Source organism: Dendroctonus ponderosae, unplaced genomic scaffold (assembly GCF_020466585.1).
Source record: "Dendroctonus ponderosae isolate FM_Combo_2020 unplaced genomic scaffold, Dpon_F_20191213v2 Dpon_F_20191213_61, whole genome shotgun sequence".
Lineage (NCBI taxonomy): Eukaryota > Metazoa > Arthropoda > Insecta > Coleoptera > Curculionidae > Dendroctonus > Dendroctonus ponderosae.
The window spans coordinates 39,158-50,477 of NW_026018825.1; the positions used below are offsets into that span (position 1 = coordinate 39,158).

Consider the following 11,320-nt stretch of genomic DNA (forward strand, 5'->3'; position numbering starts at 1 on the left):
GTGATTAACCCGAAATACTACTGCGCTCAATAATAGAGAAGAAAATAGGTTTTACAGTATTAAACATGTTAATGTTGGTAACATCAAAAACTGAACAACTTTCAACACGTAACAAAAAATGAATTATTAAAATTTCATTTTTATATTTCCCCATGAAAGATGCCCAATGAAACACCTTTTCCTTGAAATGTGGCATTTTTTTTGGGGTTAAAAACTTTCCCGATAACAAAAAACTAAATAATATATTCTGAATAATAGACGATTTCCGGTATTTGCAGTAATAATCAAACTTTTACATATTTTCAGCACCTTTCTCAACTCCTTATTTTTTTAAGCAATATACTATACTATAGATTCATTTTTCACTTTTCAAAACTATTGCGTACATTTGCAAATATCCAAAAGAAGCAAGAAGGAATATCTAAAATGAAACTCTGGTGCTCACCATGTACTCAATTTGCCCCGTTCCATCAAGTTCAATTTATCATTTCACATCACAAAGCACACAAAATGTTCTCACAAGATTCACAGTACCGATTAACGCGACGCAAAATTTAATTTTGAATCACGATTTAATACTGACAGTCAAACCGGTAACACGGTATAACTTAAACACAGACATTTTTCTGCAGCTTCGCCGATACAAAAACAAGTTTTTTTGTTGTGTTTATATTTTTTAGATTTAAATTATCGAAAGGAAGATTTAATGCTCTACCAGGAGGCTCAAAATATTTTTTTCTTTTAATTATCTACAAAACTCGGCCATGATTCTAAAGTTTTTCGGTTTTTTTGTGAAATTGATATCTAAATTAGACCCAAATAAATATTCTCGTGTATTTTGAACTTTTAATTTTACAATTAAATATCGAGTTTTCAAAAATATTTAGTCCCAAATTATCATCGCTTCTGTTTATGGCAAAAATCGACTTAAAACATATAATTTTCTACTTCAAAATATTTGTCTGTTGGAAGCAAATACATTATTTACTGGCCCCGGACTGAAAAAATGCCAGTTGTATTACAAATATAAAATTTGTTGAATGTTCTCGAAATAATCAAAATACTTATACAAATGAAAGTGAGTTCCCGTATTGATGTTCTCCGTGTTTTATTTTTAAGGTTTACTGCCTGCTAACATGACGAATTGTATATATTTCCATTATTCTTCCAATATTACAACGTATCCAATTTAGATGTTTGCTCTTTGAATTTAAGTTCAAATATCTTGCAATTTTAACAACAAATAACGTTGTTTCATTAACTACTTCCACTTTCTTCTATTTGATCAAGAAAGTTGTTAACAATGTGTCATTGCCGCTCGAGAAAGAAGTATTTTGCGAGATTTTATAATGGTTAAATCCGCATTTATCAGAATCTGATTGATACAAAATGTTTTATTTGCTTTCAAAACCCAACTTCAGCTACCATCAATATCCAATTGAAAATAACCAGTTTAATCAGAACTATCCTTTCGACTGCGCTCATTATAAAACTATAATTCTCTTTCGCATTTTACAACGCTTTGTAACAATTAATTATTTTAAAATATATTATAATGGGATATCATTTCATGTAACCGGGATAGTAGTAGTCATAAATTCAGGTAGATTGATCGTTAATAAATGACTAAAAAAGAAAAACTTTTAATGTTTGGTATATTTTAAGTATAGTAATAATAAAATACACAACTCATGTTATTACAGTAGAAGCTATTCTACTTTTTCTTTCGTGTTGGTTTTAAAGCATCGTAACTATCAACATTTTTATATATACACAAGTCCATAAAACTAACAGCCAACATTAAAGCTTGAGCCAATAACTCTTTATTAGCGGAACTTTGATTTAAGAACGCTGTATACACATTGCAATCAAATTTAACAGGTGAGCATGGCAGTAAAGTTACTATTCCTGCATCATCTTTTACTATTCCAGTAATGGCGGTTATTGCAGATACTTTTTCATATCCAATCAGTGTCTTAAACAGTCTGAAACCAACGTTAGTTTTTATTAAAGTGAGAAATGAATTTATTAGGAACCTTTGCACCTACCTAGCAGCAACTTTATTTTTTAAATAGAACACTACATTTGGAAGTTCTCTAGAATAAAACTTATCATCTGCAATTGTTTCCAAAAACTTATTGTGAACTTCACTTGTATTCAACAATGTCAGTAACATTGATTGCAGTTCAACATGCTGATTGTGCGTCGCAACAACACCATGTTTAGTCAGATTTTGAGGGCTTAAAATAGGGGGTGCTTCGAAAATGTACAAATCTCCACTGGGTATTGCTTTCACAATATCCAAAGCCTATAATACAAGCGGGACAAGTCGAAGATAACTTTCTGAATAAAAATAATCACCAGATAAAATGCGTCTGAAGGCAACATTTTTGCAGGCAAGGAACTAAAGTTCCGATATTCCCAATCAGTGACCAGATTGTGTTGGTTTTTAATTTTCGACCACCCTATACCACTAGGGTCTAGATGAATAGCAACTACATCTTCTAACGTCTAAAATAAAATATAATCATCTTGAAAAGATATTACTCTTTTACTACTCGTTACCTGTGTCAACGTCGAACTCAGTTCGGGAAGCACTAGATTTTTTATATTTTTATACTGCCTGGCATTTGCCAACTTAGTTTCGCATAAATTATTATCCACTATTCGTTTGCAAATGTCCTTCAAGGCTTTTTCTCCAAATCCGTCTACTTCTAGGACTTCACCAACTGACTTAAAAGGACCTTTTGTCTGCTTCCAATCTGTAATGCCTTTAAGTCTCCCATTTGATATCTTATATCTGTAACCGTGCCTCTGTGTATTATTGTATTATGTGTATTATGCGTCGATTTCGGCGGAAACATAAGGAAGTACGGAAAATAATTAGGATGCATGGATAAGCGTAAGGAAGTATTTTCTTCGCAGCCAAAATTATGTTATCATAAAGCCAGCAGACAAAGCAATAATATTCAGGCAAACAAACAATAAAGAAAGACATCAATAAGTTTTCAAGGTTCTACGTCTAGAAAATTCAGAATGCTTTTTACGGCCTAAATACTCAGATTATGGATGGAATGAGGAAAGGATTATCAGTACGGTCGTACTTTTCAAAAATAATACACTTAATTTGAAAACACAAGCATTAACTAAAGTTGGAAAGAGATACAAAGTGTTTAAAGCACAGATTTTAAAATTAAAGGGTTTTGTTGTTGTTGTTGCTGTGTTGTTGAACTGAAGTACAACGTGTTTTAATCTGAAGTGGGTCAGATTAATTTGATCGGAGAAGCATGAATTGATTCAAAGATCTTATTTGAGCAAAACTTTTTAAACTCCAGTTTAATATAATAATAAAAAATAAAAAAAATAAAATATTCTAACAAAAGCAAGAATTAAAATGAAAATAGAATTAGAAAAAAATTGGCAGTAAATATCGATAAGTACGGGAGACCTAAAGATTAAATATGTGAATAACAATAAATCCTGTATCCAACATTGATGAAGGTCTGCGGTCTACTTTGTTTTTACCAATTATTCTTTTATTAAAAAACTTTACGAGGACAATTGATTCCAAGAAAACAAAATTGCTTTTTTTGACCCAACCATTCAAAGTGTGGGTATTTTGAAAAAACGTGAATAAAATGTTTTTCTCTAAACCTTTTGGGAAATGATAAATTTCAACTCAAAGAAAAAATCTCAGATGAAATTATTATTATAGGTATAATAACAATGGTTGAAAGTACAGATTCTCATACAATGATTTATTTTTAGACTTTTAGATAAACTTCCTTAAATTCGATTGCCTCAAATTCTGTAGTTGAGCAAATTGATTTGAGAATAATCTCTATTCGAAACTAATAACATCAGATAATTTTCCACCATAAAAATTCAAGTCAAATTTAATTTATTACATTACCTTAACTTGCTTCATCGCGCTATTTTTTAGGGTAGTACTTAGATTAGAATTACACAAACAATTAAAGTTTAACTCGTGTACAATATTTAAACTTTCTGGTTCTGCACTTACATGATTGTGGAACCTTTTCCAAATAAAATCAATTTCAACGGTTAATTTGAGTTCGAAACTTAACAGTTTTTAAAATCCGTACAGTTGGACGCTTTAGCAAGCGGAAGAGCGGCGGAGAAAGATTCACACAAAGTAGTAATTAATGTTAGTTTCGTGAGAATCATGGTAAAGACTTTGCTGATTATTAAATGTACCTAAAGGAAAAGTATTCGGAGTCATATAGGAAGTAGGAGGCAGTACAGGAAACTTTTACAGTACTTCCCTGAAGTAAAAGGAAACATGTATCAAGCAAAGGAGGTTCGAACTTTCTTCAGTAAAACCAGATATTTTCATAGACTACGTATACCTAATATATTCTCTTACCTGGATAGCTCTTCCGGTGATGACTCGTTGATTGTTTGCAGAATTTTAGAATGTTCTTCTGACGAAAATTGTTCACGAAACGAAAAATCCAAGCTGGTTTCATTTAAAATCGCTTTAGAACACAAGGGTCGAATCTGTAAGTTTTCTGAACTTAATATTTCAGTCATGTTAGGCTTCCAAACCTCTTACCAAAGTGCCCAAAGATGGGCAAAGTCTACTAATTCCAGTTTTGATGCCAATCATTGTTTCCAAATATCATTAAACATTAAATTTGCTTCATTTTAAGTAACAAACAAATTGCAAGAAAAACTAGGTTAGAAGCGACATTCTTCTTAACCTTCTAACCGGCGTTTATTTTCATGCGTTTACGTGAGCGCTCTCGGAGAATTTCTGTATTGCCGATTGCCTAAAATCGCTGAGACGCAATTTCGATATTCACAAGCGATATTAATCTATTTCTCTATTACAGACTAGAGCTCGGAATTTTTTAAAATCTGAAATTGGAATACTCGTTTAGTGGTTTATTCGAATAGTAAAATTATTCGAATACTCGAATATCTAACGAATATTCGAATATTCGAATAGTCGAGTATTCGAGTACTCGAACTCAACAATTTTTTTGTCGCATTAGGTAATTTTTGTTATTTTTTACTGGCTTTCCTCTGTGATTTATACCCTAATTCAAACGATTTTTGGGTAATCAATAATTTGGCTTTATTTTTTTACTTGAAAATAATTTTCACTCAGTGTTTCAACATTAACTAGCCAGGTTTGCTACTGTGGAAGATTTTTATTTGAACCTTTAAAATGTAAATATTAAGCGAGTGTGTTCTGCTTTGAATTAAACTTTTTAATGTGGTGTAAGAAATATTGTGTTGTTTATACATGTTTTTTCCCTCTTAATTACACTCTAATTTAAACGGAGTTTGAATTTTTAATTTGAATTTGAGACACCCTCTATCAATTGATGTTATCTTAAACTAAACTAGACGTTAATATCTACAACTTTTTTATTTAACATTTTTCTCTAAATTTCAAATTAGATGCTAAAACGGGGTGGCCATAGTTCAATCAATAGCCCTGTACATCGTTTCCGGGAGCAGAATCTTTAGAATTTTTATAAATTTTATTTAAATTTTTCTAATTTTGTATTCAGTTTTTATTAAAACCTTCGAACAAGTCAGCCAGTTTAAATGAAAAGTTCATCATTTATTTTATAATTTGTTTGCGATTTTAAAACCAAATTCACATCAATTCACTGAAAGAGTACATGTTTGCCTATTGACTTTTTTAACATCTTGCATCGTCTTTCAGAAAAAAAAATTAAACCAAACTGTTGCTCAATTCTATAAAAACATAAATGTTCAGGAATGTAGCTGCAACTTTATTACAGTTTGTCTAGTTATAAAACCATTAAGTGCGGAAGCAAATATTTGCACGAATACACACTTTTGTATAATTTAAAGCTCTCTCTATATTTAAATGAGGGTTTTTCTAATCTGCCAATTACTTCTGGCTATCATTAAATAACAAAGCTTTTCAGTATATTTTGTATATTTTTGCACAATAAAATTTGAGAATTTTACAAAATTTATTTCTTTAAAACCAGCTAAAAATACAGTATACATACAGTTATGTGCTGTAAAAAAGAATTTTTCTCTTTATTCCAGAGGTATGCAACTCGGTTATAGTCATACCAATGAAGTTACATTCATTACTGTTTCATCGCATACTAAATTATCTCCCCAGTTAGTTTTACACATACTTTCATGCGATGTGAAACTGAAACATGCACTATAAATATCACACAACAGATAAAATAATATAAAGATTCAAACAGCTATCTACGTGTTGCTAAATTGAAAGCTAACAAATATATCAAGAAAACAGATGCTATAATTTGAATAAAATAAGTCCCTGAGATTCAAGCAACTGGCTTAGAATGAAACTATCGACTGGACCACTCAGAAAAGCTGTTTCTTTGAAGAAGCTTGGAATCGGCTGAAGAAACATCACGTCGTTTGGATATGACTCGTTTCCAAATATCTCCCACGCCAGTATTTAAAAGAGCTTCAATACAACTGGTACTTGAAGACTGTTGCTTTGGCTTCATGGATTGCTTCTGACGCTGAGTCGGTTGGGTTTCAATGCATGAAATCGAACGTTCTCTATTGGCCATGTTTCCTGATGGTACATCCACTTCATCGTTCACTGAATTCTGAAAATAGTTTTTAAACTGTAAATGCAGTATTTGTAGATAAAATTTATTTTATATGCGGGATAAGTTGGGATATTATAGCTGAAGCTAAATATGCTTATTATTGTACTAGTTCTATAATCTATATCAAATAAAAATTAGTTTCCAATTTTACGATCAATTCGGAAGAGAAACGATCTCTTGAAACTTTTCCGTGCGACACCCAGTTTTGGAGTGAAAAAATATAAGTCGATTGATTGCAGTATTCGGAATGCCAAGGGCTCAAAATATGTTAATATAAACCGAATATTTTGAATAGAAAAAAGTGATACGCTCTTCAATTTTCCCAAACTTAAAATTATTGTCTAATTTAATGATCAATTAGGAAGAGAAAAAAATTCTTGAAAAACTTTTGTTCAACTCCCCCTTACCGACTAAAAACATTACAAGTCGAACCATGGCAGCTTTTAAGTTGCCAAGTGCTCAAACATTAATTAACGCTTCTCGCTTTCAAAGAATGTGTAATTTAGATGAAGCGTGCTGTTAACTATCAAATAAGCTTCTAAACAACGACTGAAAGCCAGAAATTAAAAAAAGTTCAGAAACTTTAGAACACTATTCTGGATTGAGTGAACATTTGGGGCACCAATTGCTTTAACGTTCTCCTGAAATTGTTGTATATTTTACATGTATAATTTTGGACAAAACATTTAGAACATTCTATATATTTTCATATAACACATAATAGTTGCCCATATACTCAGCTAAACGTATCAATGGATTGGATGGTTTTTTAAGTCGAATATTCCTTCGAATTACCTTAGTAGATAAATGTTGAGAATAATAAGACCCATTTGAACCTCCATCTACTTCGCTTCTTTTCATGGCACTTCGCAATATTTCCGTAATCCTTTGCGAGCATCTTAATGTTTCTTGAATCTGGAAAAAAATATTATTGAAAAATATCATTCAGACACGCTTGCAATCAAATCCGCACTTCTTCCACTGTTAACATAACGAGTTCCACAGAATTTTTATCAGTAACGTCCCTCTGGGTACTTCCAGGACTTTTGTGCTCTTGATCTGACTGATCATCTGCTGTTCTTTCTCCTCCATCAGAGCTAAACGTTTGATCAGTTGATAAATGACGAAGACGAGCACTGCTGTAGTTCAACCAGAAGTTATTCCACTCGCCAACTTTGCTATCAGCATCTTGAGCTGAAAAACATTGATTTTGTAACAAATTTTCAAATTGAAAACAATTTTTTTGCAAATATTTTTAAAGGTATATTTATTTTTTCAATATGTAAGACTTACTAGATGCGTTTGATACGGCGCTTCCAAAGTATTCGCTGTTGACACTTTCAATCCAGCTGAAATAACTGGAACTATTCGGAGATGACGTTTTTTCCGCTTTAAACTCATTCAGATTGGTAACTTTTAAACAATCAGTGTTCTCAAGCGAAGAGTCAAGTGATGACCTGAGAAAAGAAACGAATAAAAATATTATGAATATTACTATCGTCTAGTGCTACACATTAAATGTAAGTAAATAGGTAACATTCTTACTTATGTACTTACTTTTGAATCATGGGTTCAATATATAACGTTTCTTGTTTACATATAATTAAAAAGATAATATTTTGAAAATTTAAAAGAGCCGCTGAAATACCGCAATAAATCAAAAAGCGCATAAAGAAAACTTGACTGCAGCAAAATAATAATGGCCATGCGGCAATTTTCCAGGGATAGAATAAGTCTTGTGTGTTTTAAAAATAACATTAACTTTCGCGTAAGCTAACTTTAACAACAAGTTTTAATAAAAAGCTAATGATAAATTTTACAGTACAGACCGTATTTAGGACAAAATTTATTTTCCAATTCAAACATTTTTCTCATTGTTCGACACTTGAATGAATAGCTACTTTTCTCGAATAAAAGCTGCATTCATAAAATACAATCCTGTAACAAGAGTGTAAATATTCGGCGCAGTATGTTCCATTAATTAGTTAAATTACAAAAAAGGTTATAGCACACACTTTTGCTTTGTTACAGAACAAAAACAACTGCCTAAAAAAAAATAAGGCCAAACAAATATGCTTTATTTAAGGCCACTCTGGATGTTTTTGGCAAAATTCAACAGTATTTAGATGCTTAGAATCAAACCTTCAGAAAAATGGAAGAGAGAACAGCTACCAGCTTCTATATTAGAGCGCTCTAGCATCGGTGATAAACTTACTGCCTTAAACATCAAAAGTACAGATTTTTCCTATTAAAGCGCAAATCACCTGGTATTTTCTTCAAGAAAATTATAGTTACCTGTGATTATTTTTACCAGATTCATTAGAAAAAGAATTTCTTGCACTTCTCCTTTCTGATATAGCTGCTAGACTATGTCGAAATTGATGTTCCCTTCGATATTTTTCTGTAGGTGGAAGATCATCTACATTAAAAAAGGCACTAGTTTAAAATAATATCGAAAAGTTCCTGCAAATACTCAGAAAAATGCGATACCTTCTAAATGTTTATGTATTGTATTTATAAATTTCACAAAGCTCGCAAACAAGAATTATGTTTAAAAAAAAATTCTATGAAATGTATGGCGAATATCAAATGTATTCTTAATTTCCGTCCAGGTAATAAGAATGTCTCAATAATATTTCAAATTTTAAAGAGTCAAAAATGTATATGAGCAGATTATAAAGAGTTTTAATTTATTAAATTAATTTAAAAAGTATAACCCAATTTATAATATAAATCGAATAATTTCTAATTAGGTACAATTAGTACCTCAAAATTTTGTGTAGTCAGCAAAATTTAGATATTATACAATATTTATTGTACATAAATAAGTTCTAGACCAACTGACTTGTCGTAGGCTCAGAGATTCTTCATATAATCTATGAATAATGTATGGTCGGACCTTTTGCAAAGAAACCGCATCTGCATGCTGAATATTTTAAAACAAGTTCAAGTTCAACAATAATCAGATGGTTCAAGTATTAGTCCGACAACGTTTGATAATTGATAGATTTTTCAGCGAACAAAGATTGAGAAGTAATCTATTTAGTCGCATGGTTTTATTTTGTTATTTAACGAATCAAATTTTAGATACTTATCTAAAAAAAGCAAAAGAACAATTTTTAAATGTAATTTTGTAGTTCAATTTATGTGAAACAATACTTTTACTGATAAAAATACAAACAACAGTGATAGAAGTTATTTAAATACAAATTTAAGAAATTTATTGCACACGATTTTATGTACGCGAATGAAGAACAGGGTTCTGTAAGCAAAAGTTACTCAGTGTGGACCGCTAAAACTATCAGCTACATCATCGTAGCTGTTTGGCAGCAGATCGAGCTGCGCAAAATCTATAAAAATTATTCTAACAATAAATTTGATTAAAATTATTAGGAAAAAATCAGAAAATTCCATTTTGGAGCAATACACAATGAGTGCAGCCGAGAAAAATACAAGTTAATTGAAAAATCTCTTATCGGAAAATAACGAAGTAAACGACACAACAGATACAAAATAAATACTACAAAAATAAAAATTGAACTTGCAAGATCTGGAAGATGCAACTATCTGCTGGTCCTACAAAGAGAGTCTGACGCCCAATGTTACGAAAAACCAAATAATAATTTTGGATTCGAAACGCTAATGAACTAACCACGACATTAAATACAAATTTTATTTTTTCTCAATTGCTATTAGCTATTAATAAGGCATCAATAAAGTCACAACCTTCTTTGAAGAAACCTTACAAGTAGTACTCACCATCTTCCGTACTACTAGTAGATTCAATTCTCTCTTTTCTAAAAGTCGATGTAGATCTTCGAACAACTGTTCCACTTCGTACGAAAGCGCTATCTGGACTATCCAGATTAGACAAATCTAATGTATTATCTTGGAAAAATGAAAGCTGGCTAGAAGAACTATTCGACGAGTCTGACTGGGAAGCACTGCCATCGTTCGACATTCTACTAGAGTATTGATCAATGTTTAAATAATTTTAGTTGATTATAATAGAATATTTCCATTCACCTACCTATCTATATGTAAGCATCAATAAGCAGATGCAAGAATTAATCAATTTTGAGGAGTTTAAATGCCACAATTTTACCATCAACTTTGAAGATTGTTGGATGTTGGACTAGATAATTAAAGTTTTAATTGTTGAAAAATTTTACAGCAAAATTTTCGTATGAACCTTCCAGTGAATATAACATATTAATACAGTTTCATCTTTACAGTCAAATTTAAACATTATAGATTTTTAATTATGCAGGTAACTTTACCCCACTTTGATGCACAAGTAGGACGCCGCACTTTCGGGGTCGCACTTTTCACGTGAACTATTTAAACTTAAATTAAAGCCATGTGGATAAGGCCAAGTTATTAAGTTAATCACTCGATTTTATCCAGTAAATAATCAATGACCCAAAAGTGATGCAGGATTGAAACAAAGTTAAAACCAAACTGGGAACTTTCCATATGTATCTTAAAGCGGTCCCGTTTTAGTTCCAGATGACCAATCAATTTCCATGCCAACGATTAACCGTTATAACGCAGATTAGGCTCTGAGGTAAAGGGATGAACAACGAAAGTGATAAATCTAGTGAAGAGAATGAACATTAGCAGATCAATTTGCAATTACTAGCAATTTTTTTCTCAATGGCTGCAATCGCTTTAAAAAAATGTGCGGTAAAATTAATGTTTCATATAAAATA

General features: G+C 31.3%; 2 protein-coding genes across 2 annotated transcripts; both read right to left on the reverse strand.

Annotated features, from left to right (window-relative positions):
- Positions 1–1,638: 1,638 nt before the first annotated feature.
- LOC109533090 lies at positions 1,639–4,750 on the reverse strand. The gene is made up of 6 exons (XM_019898320.2): positions 4,577–4,750; positions 4,388–4,521; positions 2,566–2,800; positions 2,362–2,511; positions 2,049–2,308; positions 1,639–1,985 (listed from the first exon to the last, which is right to left on the reverse strand). The coding sequence occupies exons 1-6, from the start codon at positions 4,628–4,630 to the stop codon at positions 1,715–1,717; spliced, it is 1,104 nt and encodes a 367-aa protein (XP_019753879.2). The 5' UTR covers positions 4,631–4,750; the 3' UTR covers positions 1,639–1,714.
- A 1,146-nt stretch (positions 4,751–5,896) lies between these two features.
- Positions 5,897–10,569, reverse strand: LOC125505016. Its single transcript, XM_048667936.1, has 5 exons — positions 10,368–10,569; positions 7,902–8,102; positions 7,582–7,802; positions 7,404–7,523; positions 5,897–6,605 (listed from the first exon to the last, which is right to left on the reverse strand). The coding sequence occupies exons 1-5, from the start codon at positions 10,567–10,569 to the stop codon at positions 6,336–6,338; spliced, it is 1,014 nt and encodes a 337-aa protein (XP_048523893.1). The 3' UTR covers positions 5,897–6,335.
- Between the last annotated feature and the right edge of the window lie 751 nt (positions 10,570–11,320).